General features: G+C 47.1%; 2 protein-coding genes across 2 annotated transcripts; both read left to right on the top strand.

Moving 5' to 3' along the window:
• The first annotated feature begins 7,612 nt into the window (after positions 1-7,612).
• On the top strand, positions 7,613-12,410 carry LOC146036550 (three prime repair exonuclease 2-like). The gene is made up of 2 exons (XM_083160525.1): positions 7,613-7,729; positions 11,527-12,410. Exon 2 carries the CDS (start codon positions 11,536-11,538, stop codon positions 12,211-12,213), a length of 678 nt encoding a protein of 225 aa, XP_083016651.1. The 5' UTR covers positions 7,613-7,729; positions 11,527-11,535; the 3' UTR covers positions 12,214-12,410.
• Positions 12,411-18,295: 5,885 nt separating this feature from the next.
• On the top strand, positions 18,296-24,723 carry LOC146035323 (three prime repair exonuclease 2-like). Its single transcript, XM_083158692.1, has 2 exons — positions 18,296-18,432; positions 23,113-24,723. Exon 2 carries the CDS (start codon positions 23,122-23,124, stop codon positions 23,797-23,799), a length of 678 nt encoding a protein of 225 aa, XP_083014818.1. The 5' UTR covers positions 18,296-18,432; positions 23,113-23,121; the 3' UTR covers positions 23,800-24,723.
• The last annotated feature ends 2,043 nt before the right edge of the window (positions 24,724-26,766 follow it).

Genomic DNA, 26,766 nt, shown 5'->3' with positions numbered 1-26,766 from the left:
CTGAAGCAGACATTATGGGGCCTGACCCAGCAGGGGGTGATCCAACTCCCCTGCTATTTACAGGAAGGTTATGTCCACAGGGGGTAATCAGGACATAACCAAATTACCTTGTGGTTGTTCCTCCTTATTTGCACTTCTTTGTGTATCTCTGGTATATACCTGACTCTTGAATCCACCAATCGAGACCCAGTGCAAGCCCACTGATGGTATGTGCACCGTGGGAATTTAGAAGGTTTTAAAATGACTTGTACAAATACCGGCTCCTCATGTTAGTCGCAATCCTGGCCGAGGGGTCAAACTCTGCCAAGGGATCTTGTGGAACACGTCGTTTGCCTGGGGTGGGCATCCTACTACGCTATTGTGTGGAACATCTGCTATCACGGCTGTGTGGAGAGTGATAGTTTTGTGACTTGGAACCGTGATGCTAAAAAGGACTTGGACTGCTACCTGGATGTTTCTATGCTACATTTTGCCTCTTGCTCCTGTCTTTATCTACTTGTGTGTGTGCTGTGATAAAAATAAACCGTAGTTTGGTTTGATCTGCTCGGTGTCTGAGTGATTGAAGAACTCGTATCCTCACAGAAGTCACTGCGAGATGGAGAGGGGTTCCATTGGAAGTCAGCCAGGCAGGTACGTGGACCACATAAGAAATTAACAGATTTTTCTAAAAACATTTTTAGTAGCTCTTCAAGAGTTTTCATTTTCTCAAGTAGCTTACACCACAAATTAAGGTTGGCATCCACTGATTTAGACTCTTTAGCGTCTGAATCCATATGCACTGTGCAAAACACTCTTAAACCTGTCCACAGTGGCACTAGTCGACGCAACAGCTGTCGACCTTGTAAATCCCACTATCCACGCCAACCCGAAGCGTGGCGAGCGGCGGCGGTACGCGTCCTACGACCTTTTCATACCCCCACTATCCACGTCGGCGTGGAGTTGATTTTATAAAGTGTGGCGAGCGCAGCGAGCCACCAAGCCCGAAGCGTGGCGAGCGGACGTGGATACCTTCACAGGTATCCGCGTCCCCTCGCGGGCTTTACAGGATACCTCGCTGCGCTCGCCACGCTTCGGGCTCGCCACACTTTAGAAAATCAACTCCACGCCGACGTGGATAGTGGGGGTATGAAAAGGTCATAGGACGCGTACCGCCGCCCCGCGCGGGGCTCGCTGCGCTCGCCACGCTTTGGGTTGGCGTGGATAATGGAATTTACAAGGTCAATAGCTGTTGCGTCGACTAGTGCCACTGTGGACAGGTTTCAATAGTGTACCCCTAGACCCAACTAAATTAAATAGAGGCTTTAGCGTCTAAGTCCAGAAACCCCAGCTTCTTAGCGGCTAGCAGGTAGTCGGGTTTCAGATGCTTTAGCGCCTAAGTCCAGAAACCCCGGCTTGTTAGCGGCTAGCAGGTAGTCCGGTTTTCAGACGCTAAAGCGTCTAAGTTTTAGCATCTGCATGGGGGACATGACCCCTTCGTAGTGGCTAGCAGGTAGTTGGGTTTCAGACGCTTTATCGTCTGAATACTGACTCCCCCTTCTTAGCGGCTTGCAGATAGTCCGGGTTTCAGACGCTTTTGCGTCTAAATTTAGCGTCTGCATGGGGGACTCCCCCTTTGATAGCGGTGTGCCGGGGGTGTCCACTTTTACATGCCCCCATTGTCAGCGGTGCGCAGGGCTGCCTATTTCACTGTGGAACTACAAGTACCACAGTGGAAAATATATATGCTAAAAATTATAAGAACAATTTACATCCAAATGAGTATAGGGCCCTCAAAAGCCTGAGAGAAGATAAAACGATTATAATAAAAGCCGCCGATAAAGGCGGCGGCCTAGTAATCCAAGATACAGAGGACTATCTGTTGGAGGCCAATCGACAATTACAAAATCAAAAATTTTACTCCAAAATTAAACATGACCCTACAGTTGCTTTTTGTAAAAAATTGAAAAATATTTTGAGTGATGCAGTTGAAAGTGGAGCCATTTCAAAGAAAGAATATCATTATATATATAATCCTCACCCAATAATAGCCACTTACTATCACCTCCCCAAAATACACAAATCCCTCACCACACCCCCGGGTCGTCCTATAATTTCTGGTGTTGGGTCCCTAACCACAAATTTATCAGCTTTTGTTGATGCACATTTACAAAAATTAGTTTTTGCACTCCCTTCACATATTAAAGATACTACACAATTTTTACGTTTAATTATGGATATTCAGTGGCAGTCAGATTATGTTCTCATGTCATGTGACGTGGAATCTTTATATTCAAATATCCCTCACGATAAGGGTTTACATGCACTTGAACACTTTTTAGACACTGATTTAAGTTTAAGTAAATCTTTTCTGTTACAATCTGTTCACTTTATTCTCACCCACAATTACTTTACATTTAATGGTGAATTTTATTTACAGTCACTTGGTACCGCCATGGGCACCAGGTTCGCCCCAAGTTTTGCCAACTTGTATATGGGCCACTTCGAGGAACAACATATATGGGGTGGCCCATATAGGGCGAACCTGGTGTGCTATGGTAGGTACATAGACGATTTATTTTTTATTTGGAGAGGGGACATCACTTTAGCACAAGAATTTTTGTTGTCACTTAATAATAACACTTATGGTTTAAAATTCACATCCACTTATGATCAATTTCAAATCAATTTCTTGGATATAGCCGTAACCATTAAAAATAACTGCATCACAACATCTACCTATAAAAAAGAGGTTGATAGTGGGAGATACCTAAATTATCAAAGTTGCCACTACAGGCCATGGTTAAACAACATTCCGAAAAATCAATACTGTAGGGTCAGAAGAAACTGCACCGAAAATTCTCAGTTTGAGATTCAAGCTGGGGAAATGACAGAAACCTTTCTAGAACAGGGCTACCCTAGAAAACTTTTAGAACGGGCACTTTTAGAAAGCTCTCAGATTGAGAGACCTAGCCTTTTGGAATCTAAAAATAAAAAAACTTCGTTGGCCTCGTTTACAGATAGTCCTCTGTTCATATCCAAGTTTAATGTGTATTCAGAAGAATTAAGAGAAATAGTTAAAAATAATTATCAAATCTTGAAATGCGATAATATTCTAGCCCCCCATTTGGAAGAAGAACCTAGAATGATTTTTAAGAAAAATCGAACTTTGAAAGATATCCTTTCCTCCAGCCACTTTCAAAGTACTGATGTACCTGATGCACATACAGTGTCCGAGAAGGTGGGATGCTATAGGTGCAAAAAAGTAAAATGCATGACCTGTAACTACATCAGAGAACCTAATGACATGTTCCAATCAACGGTTACAGGGACAACTTATGTGATGAAAAGTCACACGAACTGTCAGACAAATTATGTCATTTATTTGATCACTTGCATTTGTGGCTCTCAATATGTAGGCCGCACTATCAGAACCCTGAATGTGAGATTTCTCGAGCATAGGAGAAACATAATTAAAGGTGTCATGAACCATTCTCTATCGAAACACGTTAAAATTAAACACAAAGGAGACTGCACAGTTCTAAAAATACAAGTGATCGAACATGTCAAACCCACATTCAGAGGGGGCGACAGGTATGACCGGTTATGTGCACGTGAGGCTTTCTGGATATTCTCGTTGGGTACGTTGTTTCCTGCCGGCCTCAACGATAATATTGAACTAAACAATGTTTGAAAACATATATAATCATTTAGTACTTCCTTTAGTCCACTAATAGATCCTTTATCCTTATAGCTTCCAATATTAGGCTCTCTACTATATGATATCTAGTATACCCTCTACCTCTTCCTGTGAATGTTACCACTTTGTGAATTTAGTTCCTCATAGAATGCTGTATAAAGTAAATATCTTAATCCTCTCATGTGAAGGTTATAATAATTTTTGTGATATTAGAACTTGAATATAGTTCTTTATAGAATATTTCATAAAGCCAATATTTTAAGCCCTTCCACTCAAGCAGGATGTATCTGCCTTTATATCATATAAACCCCATGTATTTAGATTGTTATAGCTAATGATCTGTAGTATAGTACCCCCCCCCCCCCCCTTTTTTCCTTTTCCCTTTTTTTTTTTTTTTTTTCCAAGGTTAACAAATACAGGCTATATTCATTAAAATGCTTGTACTTTATTGGGAGATAAAGAGAAAGGTTCATACTGTGCACAAGGGTGCTACCGATAAGGTATATTAGATATAGTAATAGAATATGTGGAACATTAGAATAACATGCCAGTTAAATTATATATGTAATAGATTAGTGTATATATATATATATATATATATATATATATATATATATATATATATATATATATTTTATTCTCTAATAAGAAAAAGAAATATAAAGGTTTTCAAATATATTAGAAAATAAGGAACTCTGTGTGCTCTCTGGGTGAGATTCGAACCGAGAGCTGCTGGGTATCTCTCACTAGAAGTCCGTGTCTTTACCACTGAGCCACGGGCTCTACATGCTGCTGATGTGAATTGGTAGAAATATATGAAGTTGATAAAATGAGATTTAAAGAATAGAAAACTAAATAAAAGGTTAAAGTATTAGATATATTGCAACTTTTGAAGATGCCACATTGTTTGAATGTATATGTTTATAATGTAACGTTGTTGATAATAAGAAACAGAAGTGAAATAAACTTTCCTACAAGGACATTTGTGATAATAAACCAGGCTCTTACCCTAATCAAGGGTGTGCTGTGAACACAGGTGATCTGTAATTAAAGGAAGGCCATTTTGATTGGCCGGCTCACACTTAAATATGGACAGCCAGTTACCCTCCCATATCTTCTGAGGAAACCGTCTGATCCCACGACGGAGAAACGCGTTAAGACCGGGAGGACCACCCGGCACTCACCTTTACCCACCACTTTGCTTCAAATCACCAGATTTATTTCCTATCCTCGGGGCCGATACCTGTGAGCAGAAGGGTGACCTGCGGCGATCCCGGACTTTACCATCCACAGGCTCCCCCGAGAGGTGTGACTCGCTCCAGACCCCGAGACCAAGTGCGGCAGGTACCCCGTCACTCCCACCGTTGGCTCTCTTCCCCAGAATGTCACGGTGGTAGATGAGACAAACTTCTCCAACATACACCTAGCCGCGCCGCTGGTTCACTATGGAGTGCTCCCGGCTCATTACCATCATCTGCCGGTTGTAGCACAGATACATCTATTTCCAACAGCGAGGCTGCTCTGCGAGTCACCTTTTCATCTCTACAAATCCCCCTCCGTTTTTTTTCCCCCCATTCAAACATCAAATATTTCCATAAACTTACTGGATGGACTTTGTCTTCTCATATCTCATCAAACTCAATTACAAGTTCCCCGCTATTGGACATAACATCATCCTTAGTGGGTAAGAGCAACTGGACAATATTCATATAGCATTGTGTGGGGCATCAGTGATTGCCCAGTGGTCTATAACTATTTTATATCATATTGATTTTATTGTTATATTTTATTAAATAATTGTGATCGTTTATATGAGCTTTTCATCTATTGTTTTTTAATAAATATTTGTGCTTAATTCAGTGCGCTCTCTATAATTATTTGATTAGAATAATTATATCCCCTAGATTAAGTACCACAGTGACCTGTCAGCGCCTGGGCAGCGCGCTGATGCTGCTGCCCGGGCGCTACGCTGATAACGTAAGCTGACAATACGTAGCTTACAGCTAGAGCAGCACGCGCACAGTTAAACAGAGCCTCTGGCAGGCTGCCAAGTTTCAGAGACAGAGTGTGCGCGCGGCGGCGCCGTGAAACTACACAAGTACCGTAAAATATAATAGAATCTGATTGGTTGCCCATAGCAACATCCCATCTTCAGTAGAACTCCCATCAATACCCCTTTTCCACTAGCAAAAATCAGCCGGGATTTTGTGCGGGGACAAAATATATTATACTTTCCTAAAATATATATCTTTTTTTTACAGGCTATCATTATGGTAAGCTTGGCAAGATCCTTTATTTTCTTGCACCTGGAAGCCACAGGCCTACCTCTAAGATAACAGAGCTGTCTCTGGTGGTGGTCCATGTGTCCTCTCTGAGGGACCCCGTCCATGATGATTCAGGAGAGCTGCAATTGCCCCGAGCACTAGATAAGCTTTCTCTCTGTGTGGATCCAGGGAGGCCCCTCACTCAGGAGGCTGCGGAAATCACCGGCCTCAGCAATGAACAGCTGACCACCTGAGAGAAGCAGATATTTGAGGAGACTCTCTTTAACATCATCAATGAGTTTGTGAATCGTCAGGCCCAGCCTGTGACTACTGCAACACCAGTGCGATTTCCCTAGCTTCATGCTTTGCTAGGATTCCTTGCCATCTCTAAGATACGTGGATAAACAGATTGGTCAAAACACAGTCAGAGGGAGTTACTCCCTTCCAGAACTGTACCAACGTTACTTTGGCACAGAGGGAGTTAGGATTAGGAGCAGTCCTTTCCTAAGAGGTAGAGAGAAGCCCATTTTCTGCCTTATCCAAAAATTACTGCCCAGAGAGTGCAAGTACTCAACTGTATAGCAGGAGTGCTGGGTAATTAAGTAGGCAGTTGAGTCCTACAAATATTATTTATTGGGATGTGAGTTTTTGTTGGTCATGGACCATGCCCCCTTCCAATGGATGCATACAAACAAGGAGGTGAAAGCTCATGTGACCCATTGGTTTTTGGCCTTACAGCTATTAAAGTTTGAGGTGCAGTATTGCTGATGCCCTTTCCCGGAGGTTTGTAGGTCCCGATCCTCCAAGCAACTCTATGGTGAAACTAGGGGAGAAAGAAGAGGGCAAACTGGGTGACCTCTGGAAAGGGGTGGAGGGCTGTGTGCCAGGGAGGATGACACAACTAGAGGTGGGCGAGGCAGAGAGCTCGCCTGAAAATGTGTTAGCTAGCCTTCACCCGGGTGGTTGATGCTAAGAGGGGAGGAGTGTGGCAGGGACAGAATCTTTACACATGAAAATAATGTTGAGGATTCGGACCAGGTTTTGGAGCAGCAGCAGGGAAACTAATGTGATCTGGGTTGAGCAGCACCTGTGTTCTCCTGATGTAAGGGTTTCCAGGGCAGATGGTCAGGTCTCCTGAAGGTGGAACAGCTGCCCAGGTGATCGACTGAGGTGTGGGCTATGGTAGGGACCACTGGAGCATTCTGAAGAGTTTGTACTATACTGTGACACCTGTATACTGCAATACTGTAACCAAAAAATTAAAGACCAAGACTTCATCTTTATCCTGTGTACGTGATTCCTTGTCTTTATATATATATATATATAAAATTATCTTTTAAATCTTCCGTCTACTGTAGATTCGAGCAGCCAGAAGAACCGTAGAGCTGCTGCATTTAGCTGTTTAGCTTCAGAGTAATAAAGTGTTACACACATTGTATAAACATCACCAGATCTGCAGTAATCTTTGTATTATTGACCTTTAGCCTTACATATTACTTACTTGCAGTTTTGTTTTTGATCTTCCTTAGTCATTTTGCTTAAGTGAAACAAAACTAGTTACACAAACCAGGAAAAGGTATCCGATTTCCAGAATGATTCAATGTCTATGCAGATGGGGTGTTTAGATTGCTGTAGCCACACCTATAGGCGGGCCCCACACACTGCAGGGGAGTGATAAGTGTCTGATACTTCCTACATGAGCAGGACTTTATAAGCCTGCAAAAAGATGTTCCGAGAAGGCTTCTCTTCTTATACCAGCTGAGCTGACAGCGGCACCGAGATCTATCAGGTACTGTTACATTTTCAGAATGCATCCTGAGTATTTCTTCTTACTAATGCTGACATTATGGGGCCTATGTAGCAAAATGTTTTTCCATTAAAATTTATGTAGGAAGTGAAGTTTTGGTTTGTGGTACTAATAGCATAACGCAGGAGTTTTCACAGAATCTGCATAATGCTAATTAGCACTACAGATCACAGTCCGCATTATTACTGGCGAGGACTATGATCTGACCGCTATGTACTACCATGAAAAGAAAGCTTTTCAGCATTTGGGCATGATTGTTTACACCAGGGCTCGACAAATCCCGAGGGGAAGCTCACCATGACGACCATCTTCAGATGGTATAAACTCCTTTTAGCCTATGGAGGAATAGTAGTAGGGGAGAGATATCTCAATTTCCCCCCTCCTGCATCCTCGGTCTGGCCCCGATCCCAGGAACTCGTGCAGTGTCGGAAACCCCATACACACTAGACAACTAGGGGCACCATTGATATAGTTGACATATCTCAGGTGTTGCTGGTCAAATGATATTAGGGTTTATTTACCAAGATATAAGATAAGATAGAATCTGATGGTTGCTATGGGTAACATCCCATCTTCAGTAGAACTCCCATCTTAGTAAATAAACCCTATTGAGTGTACACGCTGAATAATATCGGTAAACAATATCGTTCAGTGACTTCACGGGGCCCCGCTGAACATGCTAGATCAGCAGATGAAGGGAGTCGTTAATGGTGCGCGAGAGGGCACATCGTTAATGATATTGACTTTTTTTTTTTAAGGGCTCTTCTGAGTGATATCTTTTAATTTCTCACCTAGTGTGTATGGGGCTATAATCCCCAGGAGGAGTTCTTCCCAAACTCCAAAATTCCATGGAAGTAACTTGGAGTGATAGTGGTTATTACTAGGGACTACGGGGATATGCAAATATCTACCATGCAACATTGTCAATACTGGCGGCAATAAAGTGCAGGTACATAAATCACTAATACCATGTTGTCATTGTCGCCTCTGCAAAATCCTCGTTTTTTGATCCTGGGATTCTGTTGGGGCGCAGATCATCTCAGCTCACAGACCCCCTTCACACTGCACCTTGGACCTGGGAAAGAGCAGCCTGGCTGGCACCACCGCTCTTCCTCTGGTTGAGATCACACAACTTGGAGTACTGCTTACACAGTGCTTTAAATTTGTTCACGACCTGTTGCTGGGTTTTATGGATGCCGTGGGCAGACAGTATTTTTGATATGTTGTAGTACACTGTGGAATCCTTGACAGTGCCAGTCACTTGCTTCTTTATTTCCTCCTCCCCTCTCACAGCCAGCAGCTGCAGCACTTTCTCATCCCTCCACATGTCACCTGATCTCATTCCCCAATCAGCTTGCTGTTTCATGTCTTGTGTGAAAAACCCGGGTCGTGCCTGTTCACACAAAGGGACACCCGTGTAATTCCCAGGAATAACCCTTCAAAAAACCCATGTGCAATTCCTGGGGGAATTTCACTCACACCCATTCACACTGAGACACAACACTGGAAATAACTGCTTGTCCTGGCAAAATCAGGGTTTTTTTGCGGCAATGAGAACGGGGTTAACCAATCAGCTCCTGTTCGATTTCAAGCACAGCCTGTAACGTGAGAGTAAGGAGCTGATTGGTTAGTGCTTTTTATCACTCCACTTCATCTCCCTGCATGCTTTGATAAATACCCCCCTTACGTCACCGTTCATTATCAGAATAGTGGTAGATTCTGATGCCAAGGAGAGTATTTGCAGCCTTTGAATTACACACAAAGATTTAACACAGACATGTTTACTTGTGTGTTTCTTGCCTAACTGTAATTATGCTGCAATATAATTCTATGTATGTAGGACAGGTGTATAATCAGTTCTGTTATCATAGCCCACCTATGCAGTGTTACAGAAATCCACAAAACAGGATACACTCAGATGACCGGCAATGGGTTCCGAATACAAACAGAGGTCAGGTAGGCATACCTACCTTTCCTCTGCCACGCCCCCAACCAGGGCCGGCGCCACCACTAGGCAGCTTTAGGCATTTGCCTAGGGCGCCGGCCACTGGAGGGCGGAAGATGGAGCAGGTGTCCCCCCCCCCGGATGGTATGGAGCAGGTGAGCAGCAACTTCGCGCATCGCCCATCCACGCCCACCCGGAAGGACACCCTGGAGTGACAGGCTGGGGTGACCCCCGCGGTGCACACCACACACACCACAGTGTGCCCTGTCCTCTTGCCATGTGGACCCGACAGCACGATGTGTTATGGAGGTGAGCCGAGCGCTAACTTATCCCCTCAACGCATCGCCTGGCGGCACCCCTGCGCCGCAACACTCCCGGCACCCCTACCTGGGGCGCTCCGGCGTCTTGCACCGGCCCTGCCCCCAACCCTAACTCAGGGTTGCCTACTTTATGGCTGCCCTCTTCGGGGGAGGGCAGCCAGTTCCTTCAGACAGGGGGGCAGGGCCGCTGAAGGCATAATGAGAAAGGGGCGGCATGTGGGCGGAGCTACAATAATATGTCATGTTTTGTGGGCGTGACCAGCGCAATTGCGTCCTTGTGGCGCCCCCCCCACGTGCAATGTCGGTATTTCAGGTATTGTATGGTGGGGGGGGGGGGGGGCTACAGTGACGCAATATGCGTAATTTGGTCCCACAGACCCCCGCCGATCGGGGGGAGGGTAAGGCAGGTGGGAGAAGATCAGCACTTCGGGAGGCTTGTTCCCCTTTCTGGGGGCTGGGAGGGGGACCTGATTTCCGGGAGGGTAAGCAACCTTTCTCTAACTCTAATAGCAGCCTATATAGACTGTTACTGTGCTCCAAATATGAGCCTTCTATCCTACCCAGGATTTTGCGTGGGGAGGCGTATTGAAAATGATTTTTTGCTAGTGGAAATGCAAATCCCAGGTCGGCTGATCCAGGAATCCAACCAGGGGCAGTGTAAACGGGTAACCCGGGTCGATCCGACCTGGGTCCTGTACAAAAGCTGCCACTGGAAGATGCTCTCGGGCTGCTAGTAGAAAAGGGTTTACAAGCTGGGTTGCACCTGTGTACAAAATCCTGGGTGCGACCCGGCTTGCATAGTGGAAAAGTGGCATAAATCCCAAATTATGGTGGGTATTTATCAAAGCAGGGAAAGTAATATAGCACCAACCAATTCGCTTTATTTCTCTACCCCTTATCTCTCTACATACTTTGATTAATAACCCCCTAAGGGGGTGATTCAGACCTTCTCGTTGCGAGTCAAATATGGTCCCCTGGCTGATGGCGCATGATCGAACGCCTTCAGTGAGTTTCACACACGCCAAGGCGTTCAGTAAGGGGAGGGAAGGGGCGGAAGCAAGGAAACACCCATAGAAATGTTGGGAGTTCCCCTGCAAACACAGGTGTGTAGGTGCCTGCTTAGGGCGGACGGTTGACATCACATGACATCAGCGCCTGCCCCAAATTTGTTGTCCAGGCTGACTTTTCATTACAAACGGAGGAAAGATGCAGCCACATGCTGCACATCCGCCCGCATGCAAATGGGGGGATTTGCTCCGCAGCGTTTACCTGTATGCTAGGCAGCGAATATACGCTGCCAAGCAATAAGGTCTGAATCAGGCTCTGGCATCCGGTGGCAGTGTACGATCTGCCAGTGTGTGGCCAGTTTAATGCATCGATATTTCCACTTTACTCAACAAGAAGAAAATATAATAAATATAGTTTAATTCCAAAATCGAAATAACTAAATTTTAGGTATAAAATATTAATTAGTGAATCGATCTTTCCTAAAATATATACATTTGTTTTTATAGGGTATCATTATGGGAAGTTTGGCCAGAACCTTTATTTTCTTGGACCTGGAAGCCACAGGCCTAAGGCATGATCACCCGAAGATAACAGAGCTGTCTCTGGTGGCCGTCCATGTGTCCTCTCTGAGGGACCCCGTCCATGATGATTCGGGAAAGCTGCAGTTGCCCAGAGTACTAGATAAGCTTTCTCTCTGTGTGGACCCAGGGAAGCCCCTCACCCAGAAGGCTGCGGAAATCACCGGCCTCAGCAATGGACAGCTGACCACCTGTGAGAAGCAGATATTTGAGGAGACTCTCATTAACACCATCCATGCGTTTGTGAATCGTCAGGCCCAGCCTGTCTGCCTGGTTGCCCACAATGGATTCTGGTATGACTTTCCCTTACTGAAGACGGAACTACTGCAACACCAGCGCGATTTCCCTAGCTCCATGCTCTGCTTTGATTCCTTACCAGCCCTAAGAGACCTGGATAAGCAGAGTCGTCTAAACTCAGTCAGAGGGAGGTACTCCCTTCCAAAACTGTACCGAAGTTACTTCGGCACAGAGCCAGTTTTGTCTCATTACGCAGAGGGTGATGTGCTAACTCTCATCCTGGTCTTCATGTCCAGAGCAGAGCAGCTGCTGGAAGCACCCAGCTACAAGAAGTGGGGAGAAATTGACCCTATGTGCATATCACTTAATCGGAAATAATCACCCATTGTCCGATTGGCCCACAGGCTTGTGGGGAATACCCTAGTGCCTGAGACCCTACCCATTCTGCTTGGGTTCAGGTTTCAGACTGTGCACTTGAATAATACATAATTCAATTATTATATTGCACAGGGCTATGGTGTATTTTCTACTATGCTTGGCTAGTACATTATCTGGTGGGTATTAGCAGTCTTTATTATATACATTATCAAGGGGTCAGATGGTGCGTTCTCCAATGGTTAGCCAAGCCTCTGTGGCAGCTGATCACTTCCCCTATAGAGGAAGGCCACACCCCCCTTTGGAGGATGGCCACACCACTAAGCACAGGCCCTTACCACTGCATGACCCTGTTGGGCCCTTGTTGTCCCAGGCTGACGCTATAGCACTTGATGCAGGGTTACCTACTTTGTGACTGCCCTCTCCAAGAGGACCACTGATGTGACACAAAAGGGGTGGGTGGGGCTGCAAGGGAAATGTTGTGTTTGGGGGCAAGGCCAGTACGATCTTGCCACTGTGGCCACGTTTCACACCGTGCAATGCAGGACTACAATGATGCAATCCCTTATTGGGGGGGGGGGGGGTTGTAGACTGGCAGAATTTTATGGTGACTGTATTATTCTTTATATATTGTGAATTAAACTGAACTTTGTGTATATACTTGTATATATATTTCCATTCCCTTACTATTTAATCCCCCTTTTTCCATCCATTATTTTTCGGATTCCTCTGTAGAGGGTTTGGATGATATGCTGATGCCATATTAGAAAGGAGAAATGTGCAAGAAGCTAGAAGATCTGTAAAGAACTATGGTGTTCATTTATTAAGCTCGGTGAAGTGATAAAGGGGGAAATTTACCAATATGAAAAACCTAGTTTTTCGTATTGGTATTTTCCCTACGACTGCATACGACTGTTTAAGTCGTATGCAAAGTCGTGTTCCGGAGGATCAGTTACAAAGCAGTCATATACGACTGCTTTGTAACCCTCCGATGGTGTAATGATTCGTATTAGCGGCCGTATATACGGCCGCTAATACGAATTATTTCTAGCAGTCTGCACGGATCAGTCAGATCCGTGCAGGCTGCAAGGTGTAAAAAAAAATAGAAAAAATAAATAAATAAAAAAAAAACCGGCGTGGGGTCCCCCCCACAGCCGAAACCAGCACCAGGCTGAAGGAGCCGGGGCCGGTAATTAAAAATCAGGGAGCCCGACAAATAGGGGTTCCCCGATTTTTAACAACCAGCCCCAGGCTCCAGGTCCGGGGCTGGTTCCCAAAATACGGGGGACAAAATGAGTAGGGGTCCCCCGTATTTTAAGAACCAGCCCCAGGCACAACCAGCCGGCAGGGTAATGTCACAGCCGGGGGACACTTATAATATAAGGTCCCGCGGCCAAAACATTCTCCCTACCGACCAGTCAGCCTGGCCAGGGGCCCTGGGGGAGTGGGGACCCCCCCAATGAAGGGGTCCCCCCCCTCCAGGACTTACCTGACCAGGCTGAAGCCTGGTGCTGTCCTCGATGCCCCTGGGCGGTGGGCATTGAGCTGATAAATGGTGTAAAAAAAAGATGAACCTATTGTTTTTTACTGTGGCACTACAAGTGCCAGCAAGCCTCCCCAGCAAGCTGGGACTTGGAGAACCACAAGTCCCAGCCTGCTGGGCATTAAAGGGCCCGCTGGCACTTGTAGTTCTACAGTTAAAAAAATAGTGCACAAAACACACTGACACACTTTTAAAATAAAACTTTATTACACACAAAGCCCACACATACTAATACTTACCTATCTTCTTCCCATAGGTCGCCCTGGTCCTGTGTCGGCGTCTTCTGGTCCTGTGTCGTCTTCTTCCTCCATGTCGACCGTCGCTGTCGCCGTCCGGATCCGACGAAATCCATTTGGGAAGCTGTGGAAGGAAACCATACTCACCTGTCCCAGCGCGACGTAGTCCAGGTAAGGGTCTTTGCAAAAAAACAAACCGACACCCCGAAACCAGACCGGACTGACGGAGACGCACGGTGTTTACATCGTGCGGCTCCGCCTCCCGAATGCCGCTATTGGCCGCCTTGCGGCCTAGCGGCCAATCAGGAGCCGCTAGGCCGCAAGGCGGCCAATAGCGGCATTCGGGAGGCGGAGCCGCACGATGTAAACAAACACACGTGCGTCTCCGTCAGTCCGGTCTGGTTTCGGGGTGTCGGTTTGTTTTTTTGCAAAGACCCTTACCTGGACTACGTCGCGCTGGGACAGGTGAGTATGGTTTCCTTCCACAGCTTCCCAAATGGATTTCGTCGGATCCGGACGGCGACAGCGACGGTCGACATGGAGGAAGAAGACGACACAGGACTAGAAGACGCCGACACAGGACCAGGGCGACCTATGGGAAGAATATAGGTAAGTATTAGTATGTGTGGGCTTTGTGTGTAATAAAGTTTTATTTTAAAAGTGTGTCAGTGTGTTTTGTGCACTATTTTTTTAACTGTAGAACTACAAGTGCCAGCGGGCCCTTTAATGCCCAGCAGGCTGGGACTTGTGGTTCTCCAAGTCCCAGCTTGCTGGGGAGGCTTGCTGGCACTTGTAGTGCCACAGTAAAAAACAATAGGTTCATCTTTTTTTTACACCATTTATCAGCTCGATGCCCACCGCCCAGGGGCATCGAGGACAGCACCAGGCTTCAGCCTGGTCAGGTAAGTCCTGGAGGGGGGGACCCCTTCATTGGGGGGGTCCCCACTCCCCCAGGGCCCCTGGCCAGGCTGACTGGTCGGTAGGGAGAATGTTTTGGCCGCGGGACCTTATATTATAAGTGTCCCCCGGCTGTGACATTACCCTGCCGGCTGGTTGTGCCTGGGGCTGGTTCTTAAAATACGGGGGACCCCTACTCATTTTGTCCCCCGTATTTTGGGAACCAGCCCCGGACCTGGAGCCTGGGGCTGGTTGTTAAAAATCGGGGAACCCCTATTTGTCGGGCTCCCTGATTTTTAATTACCGGCCCCGGCTCCTTCAGCCTGGTGCTGGTTATAGCTGTGGGGGGGACCCCACGCCGTTTTTTTTTTTATTTATTTATTTTTCTATTTTTTTACACTGAAGCCTGCACGGATCTGACTGATCCGTGCAGGCTAAAACGCAAATAGAACAGGAAAATGGTGTTCTATTTTCCTGTCGTATTTGCGTGGGTGTTTTACACCACTAAGCAGCCGTATTGTCAGTACGGCTGCTTAGTAAATCAGAAACCACCATTCTTTTGAATGGTGATTTCTGTCGTATCCTATCGATGGTGTAGACATTCGTATTTGTAAATACAAATACGAATGTTTCATCTTTAGGACTACGAATTGTTGTATTTTTGGGATTGTAAATCCCAAAAATACAAATTCGTAAAAAAAAGGTGTATTTCTGCCTACGAATACACCTTTTTTCTACGAATCCATTTTGGTAAATGTCCCCCAAAGTGTCTGGTTTTTATCACCGGCCAATCAGCTCCTAACTGTGAAGTTACAGGCTTGGTTTGAAAAATGACAGGTATGAGCTGATTGGCCGGTGATAAAAAACAGACACTTTATCACTTTACCGGGCTTAATAAATCTACCCCTATATATGACACAAGCTTAGCCAGTAGTAACTACTGTACAGGGCCGGACTGGCCATCTGGCACTTCTGGCAAATGCCAGAAGGGCCGATGGCCTTGTGGGCCAATTTTGTGAGGCTAGGCACACAGCTGCTGGCTCTGGCGACAGGGCCGGACATATATGCAAAGTGCAGCGCAGCGGAAGGCTTCTCAAGCTCTCCCTGTGCTGCATAGTGCGTCTTCCCAACTAACCCTTCCCAGCGCTTATGTGACACCATGCCATGCGGGCAGGATGTCACATAGGCGCCACCGCACTGGGGTGCACTGACTGTTGGAATCCTGCATGTTCCTGTAGCTGGCAGCACCTGACTTTCCTCTTCTGGAGAAGGCCAGTGGCTGGTGCAAGCCTGGACTGAGGAGCCAAATCAGAGGAAGAGAGAGCAGGGTGAGTGATTTTCAGGGTCGATAAAAAACAAATCTACACAGGGGGAGAACACTATAATAGAATGGATACGTTGGTGGTGTGTAAAAACGTTATAATGGGCACAAGGTTTGGGGGCATTATAATGGTTACAGAGGGAGGATACGTGATAATGGGGACGGGCTTGGATTGACTGACTACACAATAAAAAGGTGGAAACTGCTAAATATTCTTGGCATATATCTGCTTATTGAAAAACTGACAGACGACTTCTCTTTATACAAATAAAACAATATTTATTATCCTGAACACATATAAAACCTAAACTTAATTCACATACATATATAAAAATACAAAAGGCAAAGCCCCTTTAAGCGAAGAAAGCCCCTTTAAGCAAAATTATGGTGTATGGCGTCATGTGCAGCATGGTGTGTGGTGTCATGTGTAATGGGCATAACGGTGTGTTCCATAATGTGTAATGGGCAGTGTGATGCCTCCTTTGTGTGATGCCATGCCTCTTTTTTCATGAGACCACGCCCACTTTTCGCCGCGCAAGGGTCCCGTCTGCTAAGGTGGGCCTGTGTGCTCAAAATGCCAGGGCCGATTTCTGGTCCCAGTCCGGCCCTGTATATATATACATAACATCAGTGTAGACCCCTGGGCATAGCAATGTATTGGAGCCCCTACCAATCCTCCAGAGGTAAGGATGGAGGATCTATGAGCGGAAGCTTTGATGTCCCGTGGGTGGTAGGGGGTATTATATCAACCGCTCAGCATGTAGGACTTGGATCAGTAATTTCCACTAATTACCCCTTTACTGCACAGGTGGTGGGAGAAGGGGGCATTTGGCTGAATGAAGGGGCTCTGATACATAACTTACAGGGTGGTAGAGGATGTTTAATATGCAGAGGAGGGGTGTATAGTGGAGTGGGCTCATTATTCATCATTTTCTGGTGGGGGGACAGCTTGCTTGACTGCAGATATCTCCAGTTCCCGGAACTAGATTTCTTCAATTTTAATGAAATTAAAGGTGGAGAATCCTACCTACCAAATGGTATTGGGGACTAGGGGATCAGAGTTCAGGAGGAAGAGCAATCCGCCAACGAGTATATAAAACCATATACCAGGTGTGTGGAGCTGGAGCAGTAACCAGCTGCTGGAAGGCTGATATCTCTGGTTCTGGGAACAGTAGAGACAAGCTACTAGTGTCCATCAAAGGGGGAGAGTCCCAGCTTTTGGAATATACCCTCAGAAAAACTCTCAGTCAGACAGAACCTGAAATATCTGACTGGGAAGAGCAATTAACAGGCTTGGATGGAGACCACTTGAAATCTCCGGTTCCCCAGGGCCGATTTTTAAAATTCTTGTACCCATGGAAAGAGGGGACCCTCAGCTTTCAGTCTAGGGCCCTTAAATTCCTGGGGGGGTTTTCTGGGTACTCAGAAACCCCCCCCTGCATGCGCCACTGCGGCTGGCAGTGACAGAACACAGGGGGGGACTGACAGTGACAGAAAACAGCAGGGGTGACAGTGACAGAACAGGGGGGCTGAGTGACAGTGACAGGACAGGTCAGTCAGCAGTGGCGGCAGAAGTGTTTAAACATGAGATAGCTCAGCCAATCAGAGGGCTGCCCAGTTTTTTAAACACTTCTGCAGCCACCGCTGACTGACCCCCGCCGCCCGCTAGCGCTACTTCTTGTGCTACACAATGCTGCCCTCTGCACACCCTCTCCCAGCACCCGATGTGCCATCTCAAGATGGCATGCGACATCGGGTGCTGTAAAGGGAGCACTTTAGCACCACAAGATGCGATCGGATTCGATGGACATCGCACTTCGATGTCGCATCGAATCCAATCGCAAAAGTGTATGGGCACCATTACACATTGTATAAACATCACAAGATCTGCAGTAATCTTTGTATTATTGACCTTTAGCCTTACATATTACTTACTTGCAGTTTTGTTTTTGGTCTTCCTTATTCGTTTTGCTTAAGTGAAACAAAACTGTTACACAAACCAGGAAAAGGTATCCGATTTCCTGAATGATTCAATGTCTATGCAGATGGGGTGTTTAGATTGCTGTAGCCACACCTATAGGCGGGCCCCACACACTGTAGTAGGGGAGTGATAAGTGTCTGATACTTCCTACATGAGCAGCACATTATAAGTCTGCCCAAACATGTTCCGAGAAGGCTTCTCTTCTTATACCAGCTGAGCTGACAGTGGCACCGAGATCTATAAGGTACTGTTACATTTTCAGAATGCATCCTGAGTATTTGTTCTTACTAAAGCTGACATTATGGGGCCTATGTAGCAAAATGTTTTTCCATAAAATGTATGTAGGAAGTGAAGTTCTTGCATAAAGTTGTGGTACTAATAGCATAATGCAGGAGCTTTCACAGAATCTGCATAATGCTAATTAGCACTACAGATCGCAGTCCCCTTTATTACTGGTGAGTACTGTGATCTGACCGCTATGTACTGCTCTCTCCTGGCTATCTTCCTACCTCTCTGACCGCTCCTTCACTGTCTCCTTCACTTCCACTGACAGTAGGTGTCCCCCAAGGCTCTGTTCTTGGTCCTCTCCTTTTCTCTCTCTATGGGGCACATTTATCAAGATCACATTTACAATGCGATCTGGGTGGAATATTACCGCCCAGGTAAAATGCGATCATTTCGCCCGAATGTATGATCCGTCAGGGCGCAGGGACAGGGCTCCGAAAGGATACCCGGTGCCGGAAGCCGGGGGGTCTGCGCATGTGCGGTTACGCGCTGACCCCCCGCGACCCCACTGACCGCACTGCCGCTCGGGCAGTGCGATATGCACCCATAGGCTGCAATGGGCGATCGCCATATCAGAATGGCGATAGCCCAGGGGTGCGATGCCGGGCTGCCCGATGTTGATACATTGGGCAGCTTCGCATCCCCCATAGAAACCTATGGGGGATGCGGCCGGCGGCGCTGCAGGGGGAGATCGCAGCAGGGATCGGAGATTCCTGCTGCGGTCCCCTTTAATACATTTCAGTGCTACTTAATATTTGCCGTTAACCCCCGAAAACTGATGTTTTCGGGGATTTAGCCGCAAATATTGCTTGATAAATGTGCCCCTCTGGCGGTGGAGACTGCGATGGCAGTGATGGGCAGGGCGAGAGAGGGCAATAGCAGCGAATGGGCTGGGGATGAGGGGGAGCTGCCGGGGGAAAGCCGGGCAGGGGGAGATGCGGGCAGGGCCAGCGTCTCAGCCGGGCATGGAAAACTGAGAAATAGGCAGTGGGCGGGGGGTGCCGGGGAGCCGGGCAGAGGCAGCAGGCGGGGGACTCCGGTGAACCAGCGATGGAAACGAGTGAGCTGGGCAGGAGGATCAGGGACTCTGCCAGGGGGAAAAACAAACAATACAAATGAATGGAGCTCAATGGCTCCTTTTAGCCTATGGAGGAATAGTAGCAGGGGAGAGCTCTCTCGATTTCCCCCCTTCTGCATCCTCGGTCTGGCCCCAATCCCAGGAACTCGTGCAGTGTCAGAATCCCCATACACACTAGACAACTAGGGGCACCATCGATATAGTTGACCATATCGGAGGTGTTGCTGGTCAAAATATATTAGAGTTTATTTACTAAGAGAGGAGTTGCACCCAATCAGATTTTAGTTCTTATTTATTTATCACCTTGTAGAAGATAATATAATCTGATTGGTTGCCATCCCATCTTCAGTAGAACTCCCATCTTAGAAAATAAATCCTATTGAGTGCACACGCTGAACAATATCGGTAAACGATATCATTCAGTGACTTCACGGGGCCCCGCTGAACATACGAGTTATTGGCTATATAGCCAAAGTCGACCTGCATGTTCAGCAGATGAAGGGAGTTGTGAATGGGGCGCGGGAGGGCACATCAGTAATGATATTGAGAGTACATACTAGACTTTTCTGAGTGATATCTTCTAATTTCTCACCTGGTGTGTATGGGGCTATAATCCCTAGGAGGAGTTCTTCACAAACTCCAAAATCCCATGGAAGTAATTTGGAGTGATAATGGTTATTACTATGGACTACGGGGATATGCAAATATCTACCATGCAATAAAGTGCAGGTACAGATGAAGCCTTCTTCATCCTTACCCGACGCCTGAGTGCCGGCGAAAGGCACTGGAACACGTGTGCGTCCCAGTCTGGTGACGGCAGCACATCGGGTCCCTGCCCGTCTCTGCTTTAGGGAGACAGGCAGGGTTGGGGGGGGGGGGGGGGGTCGGGATGGCGAGGGGGACCGGCGGGGGAAGCAGTGGGGACCCGCGGCAAGCTCCATTGGTGGGAGCCGCCCACTGGCGGGGGGCTGGCGATTCTGCAAGGATGAAGAAGGCTCCATCTGTACATAAATCACTAATACCATGTTCTCATTGCTGCCCCTGCAAAATACCAGGTTTTTGATCACAGGTTTTTGTCAGGCACAGATCATCTCAGCTCACAGACCCCGTGCACACTGCACCTTGGACCTTGGAAAGAGCAGCCTGGCTGGCGCCACCGCTCTTCCTCTGGTCGAGATCACACAACTTAGAGTACTGCTTACACAGTGTTTTAAACTTGTTCACAACCGGTTGCTGGGTTTTATGGATGCCGTGGGCAGGCAGTATTTTTGATATGTTGTAGTACACTGTGGAATCCTTGACAGTGCCAGTCATTAGCTTCTTTATTTCTTCCTCCCCTCTCACAGCCAGCAGCTTCAGCGCCTCCTCATCCCTCCACATGTCACCTGATCTCATTCCCCAATCAGCTTGCTTTTTCACGTGCTGTGTGAAAAACCCGGGTCGTGCCTGTTCACACAAAGGTACACCCGTGTAATTCCCAGAAATAACCCATCAAAAAACCTGTGTGCAATTCCTGGGTCATTAGACCCGGGAATTTCACTCACACCCATTCACACTGAGACACAACACGGGTAATGACTGCTTGTCCTGGCAAAATCATGCTTTTTTTGTGGCAGTGAGAACGGGGTTAACCAATCAGCTTCTGTCCTATTTCAAACACAGCCTGTAATGTGAGAGTTAGGAGCTGATTGGTTAGTGCTTTTTATCGCTCCACTTCATCTCCCTGCATGCTTTGATAAATACCCCCCCTTACGTCACCGTTCATTATCAGAATAGTGGTAGATTCTGATGCCAAGGAGAGTATTTGCAGCCTAATATATTTGTCCTTTTTTAATGCACCTACCTTTGAATTACACACAAAAGATTTAACACAGACATGTTTACTTGTGTGTTTCTTGCCTCACTGTAATTATGTTGCAATATAATTCTATGTATGTAGGACAGGTGTATAATCAGTTCTGTTATCATAGCCCAGTAGTCCCCAATGACAATCCTCTAGTTTTAACCCAACAGGTTATGTCATCTATTACCAGTTATTTATTCATGTTTATGTTATGGGAATGTCAGTCTGTGGAAACAGGTGGGATAATTACTGACCCAGCAACATAGTTTCACTCGCCTGTGCAGTGTTACAGAAATCCACAAAACAGGATACACGCAGATGACCAGCGATGGGTTCAGAATACCGACAAAGGTCAAGTAGGCCTACCTACCTTTCCCCTGCCATCCACCCAACCCTAACTCAGGGTTGGCTACTTAATGGCTGCCCTCTCCGGGAGAGGGCAGCCAGTTCCTTCAGGCAGGGGGGTGGGGCCGCTGAATGGATAAGAAAGGGGACATGATGCAGGTGGAGCTACAATGGTATGTCATGTTTTGGGGGCATGGCCAGGGCAATGGCATCCTTGTGGCCACGCTCCCCACTGGGCAATGCCGGTATTTCAGGCATTGCATGGCAGGGGGCAGGGCTACAATGATGCAATATGCATCATTTGGTCCCACAGACCCCTGCCAATCAGAGGGAGGGGGAGGCGGGCGGGAGAAGACCAGCATTTTGGGAGGCTTGCCCCCCTTTCTGGGGGCCAGGAGGGGGACCCAATTTCCGGGAGGGTAGGCAACCTTTCCCTAACTCTAATAGCAGCCTATGTAGACTGTTACAAATACTGTGCTCCGAATATGAGCCTTCTAACCTACCCAGGATTTTGCGTGGGGACGCGCATCATTCAGGGTTTTTTGTTAGTGGAAACGCAAATCCCAGGTTGGCTGATCCAGGAATCCAACCCTGGGACAGTGTAAATGGGTAACCCGGTTCGATCCGACCGGGGTCCTGTTCACTGCAATACAAAAGCTGCTGCTGGGAGATGCACTCGGGCTGCTAGTGGGAAGGGTTTGCATGCCGGGTCGCACCCCGGTACAAAATCCCGGGTGCGACCAGGCATGCATAGTGGAAAAGGGTTATAAATCCCAAATTACGGTGGGTATTTATCAAAGCATGGAAAGCAATATAGCACCAACCGATATGCTTTATTTCTCTACCCCTTATCTTTCTCCATAATTACCCCCTAAGGGGGTGATTTAGACCCTCTCGTTACGGGTCATATTCGGTACCCCGGCTGATGGTGGTGGTCAGCGCATGATCAAACGCCTTCAGCGAGTTTCACACACGCCAAGGCGTTCAGTGAGGGGAGGGAAAGGGGGCGAAAGCAAGGAAACACCAGTAGAAACACTGGGAGTTCCCCTGCAAATGCAGGTGTGTCGGTGCCTGCTTAGGGCGGGCGGTTGATGTCACATGATTTGGAGTCCAGGCTGACTTTTCGTTACGAATGGAGGAAAAATAGTTCGATGGTGAGCGGCCATGGAATGATTTTTCCTTCATGCAGCCGAATGCAAGTGGATGTGTAATCGTTACTCAGTATTATATTGGTCATTGAGTGCAGCTTCTAGCCACAAGAAGAAAATATTATAAATATACTTTAATTATAAAATCTAAATAACTACAGTTTAGGTATAAAATATGAATTAGTTAATCGATCTTTCCTAAAATATATACATTTGTTTTTACAGGCTATCATTATGGGAAGTTTGGCCAGAACCTTTATTTTCTTGGACCTGGAAGCCACAGGCCTAAACCAAGATCACCCGAAGATAACAGAGCTGTCTCTGGTGGCCGTCCATGTGTCCTCTCTGAGGGACCCCGTCCATGATGATTCGGGAAAGCTGCAGTTACCCCGAGTACTAGATAAGCTTTCTCTCTGTGTGGACCCAGGGAAGCCCCTCACCCAGAAGGCTGCGGAAATCACCGGCCTCAGCAATGGACAGCTGACCACCTGTGAGAAGCAGATATTTGAGGAGACTCTCATTAACACCATCCATGCGTTTGTGAATCGTCAGGCCCAGCCTGTCTGCCTGGTTGCCCACAATGGATTCTCCTATGACTTTCCCTTACTGAAGACGGAACTACTGCAACACCAGCGCGATTTCCCTAGCTCCATGCTCTGCTTTGATTCCTTACCAGCCCTAAGAGACCTGGATAAGCAGAGTCATCTAAACTCAGTCAGAGGGAGTTACTCCCTTCCAGAACTGTACCGCAGTTACTTCGGCATAGAGCCAGTTTTGTCTCATTACGCAGAGGGTGATGTGCTAACTCTCATCCTGGTCTTCATGTCCAGAGCAGAGCAGCTGCTGGAAGCAGCCAGCTACAAGAAGTGGGGAGAGATTATCCCTATGTACGGATCACCTAATCGGCAATGATCACCCTTCATTGATTGGCCCACAGGCTTGTGGGGGAAACCCCACTTCCTGAGGCCCACCCCTTTCTCTTGGGCTCAGGTTTCAGACTTTGCACTTGAATTATACATTATTCAATTATTATACGGCACAGGGCTGTGGTGTATTTTCTACTATGCTTGGCTAGTACATTATCGGTTGTGTATTAACAGTCTTTATTATATACATTATCAAGGGGCCAGATGGTGCTCTCTCCAATGGTTAGCCAAGTCTCTGTGGCAGCTGATCACTTCACCTATAGAGGAAGGCCACACCCCTAAGAACAGGCCCTTACCACTGCATGACCCTGTTGGGCCCTTCATGTCCCAGTCTGATGCTATAGCACTTGATGCAGGGTTAACTACTCTGTGGCTGCCCTCTCCAAGAGGACCACTGATGTGACACAAAAGGGGCGGGGTGGGGCTACGAGGGAAATGTTGTGTATGGGGGCTTAGTCGATCGATACTTGGTTGGATTGTGAATTTCGCAGTCCATCAATCAAGTCTGAGCAACCCCAAAGACAGGTTCTCGAAGCGGTCCTCAGAACTCCACATGGGTCATTTTTTTCCAGGTCAACTGTGGATTTTTAAAATGTGGAAGTTGGAGACACAGCGCTCCTGTTGGGTGATCTGGAAAACCTGACCTGTGCAGGGTTCTGAGGACCAAGTTTGAGAACCACTGCTATGAAACATGATTGAAGATGTTGAACTGAAGGGGAATGAGAAGTGGATGGCAATTGTATAGGTATGTACCCAGATTTACTCCATTCCTTGGAACTGCTGGAGTAGAAAGAAGTCAGTAAGAATGAAACAATAAAAACTTACATCAATTTAAGGAAATGTTTTACTATAAATAAATCTTTTAACCTATACATTATACAGGAATTAGTGAGGTCAAATTACTGGTTTTATCAGAAGAACCTGTTAGGCAATTGCATGAGCACATAATGACTCAGATAATATTTACTGTAGGTGTGTTCCAGAAACTCACTCTTAATTCAATGGTATAGACAAGAAGATTGAGTTTAATCATATTGTGCAAGGTCATAATCTCACTGTCATGGCTAAGGTTATTTGTGAACCCAGACTAGGAGGAGCTGCCAGTGGGATGGGGTAGCACGTAGCAAGGACAGAAGTTTACGGGTTTAATGTAAGACTTGCTCATAAGTGACGGTGAAAAAGAAAACTAAGATGATGAAGCAGATGTTGGGGACAGCAGCAATGCAGGATAGCTGATAACTGGGTGATGGGGACACCAGCAATGCAGGGTATCTGATAACTGGATGATGGGGACACCAGCAATGCAGGGTAGCTGATAACTGGATGATGGGGACACCAGCAATGCAGGGTAGCTGATAACTGGATGATGGGGACAGCAGCAATGCAGGATAGCTGATAACTGGATGATGGGGACAGCAGCAATGCAGGGTAGCTGATAACTGGATGATGGGGACAGCAGCAATGCAGGGTAGCTGATAACTGGATGATGGGGATACCAGCAATGCAGGGTAGCTGATAACTGAATGCGGGGGATACCAGCAATGCAGGGTAGCTGATAACTGGATGATGGGGACAGCAGCAATGCAGGGTAGCTGATAACTGGATGATGGGGACAGCAGCAATGCAGGGTAGCTGATAACTGGATTATGGGGATACCAGCAATGCAGGGTAGCTGATAACTGGATGATGGGGACAGCAGCAATGCAGGGTAGCTGATAACTGGATGATGGGGACAGCAGCAATGCAGGGTAGCTGATAACTGGATGCGGGGGATACCAGCAATGCAGGGTAGCTGATAACTGGATGATGGGGATACCAGCAATGCAGGGTAGCTGATAACTGGATGATGGGGATACCAGCAATGCAGGGTAGCTGATAACTGGATGCTGGGGACAGCAGCAATGCAGGGTAGCTGATAACTGGATGATGGGGACAGCAGCAATGCAGGGTAGCTGATAACTGGATGATGGGGACACCAGCAATGCAGGGTAGCTGATAACTGGATGCTGGGGACAGCAGCAATGCAGGGTAGCTGATAACTGGATGATGGGAACAGCAGCAATGCAGGATAGCTGATAACTGGATGATGGGGATACCAGCAATGCAGGGTAGCTGATAACTGGATGATGGGGACAGCAGCAATGCAGGGTAGCTGATAACTGGATGCTGGGGACAGCAGCAATGCAGGGTAGCTGATAACTGGATGATGGGGACAGCAGCAATGCAGGGTAGCTGATAACTGGATGCTGGGGACACCAGCAATGCAGGGTAGCTGATAACTGGATGATGGGGACAGCAGCAATGCAGGGTAGCTGATAACTGGATGCTGGGGACACCAGCAATGCAGGGTAGCTGATAACTGGATGATGGGGACAGCAGCAATGCAGGGTAGCTGATAACTGGATGATGGGGACAGCAGCAATGCAGGGTAGCTGATAACTGGATGATGGGGATACCAGCAATGCAGGATAGCTGATAACTGGATGCTGGGGACAGCAGCAATGCAGGGTAGCTGATAACTGGATGATGGGGACAGCAGCAATGCAGGGTAGCTGATAACTGGATGATGGGGATACCAGCAATGCAGGGTAGCTGATAACTGAATGCGGGGGATACCAGCAATGCAGGGTAGCTGATAACTGGATGATGGGGACAGCAGCAATGCAGGGTAGCTGATAACTGGATGATGGGGACAGCAGCAATGCAGGGTAGCTGATAACTGGATTATGGGGATACCAGCAATGCAGGGTAGCTGATAACTGGATGATGGGGACAGCAGCAATGCAGGGTAGCTGATAACTGGATGATGGGGACAGCAGCAATGCAGGGTAGCTGATAACTGGATGCGGGGGATACCAGCAATGCAGGGTAGCTGATAACTGGATGATGGGGATACCAGCAATGCAGGGTAGCTGATAACTGGATGATGGGGATACCAGCAATGCAGGGTAGC

The sequence above is a fragment of the Crinia signifera genome, chromosome 9 (genome assembly GCF_055691185.1).
Source record: "Crinia signifera chromosome 9, ASM5569118v1, whole genome shotgun sequence".
Classification (NCBI taxonomy): Eukaryota; Metazoa; Chordata; class Amphibia; order Anura; family Myobatrachidae; genus Crinia; species Crinia signifera.
Note: the sequence above shows the minus strand (reverse complement) of the source record. Positions and strands in the feature narration are given on the sequence as shown.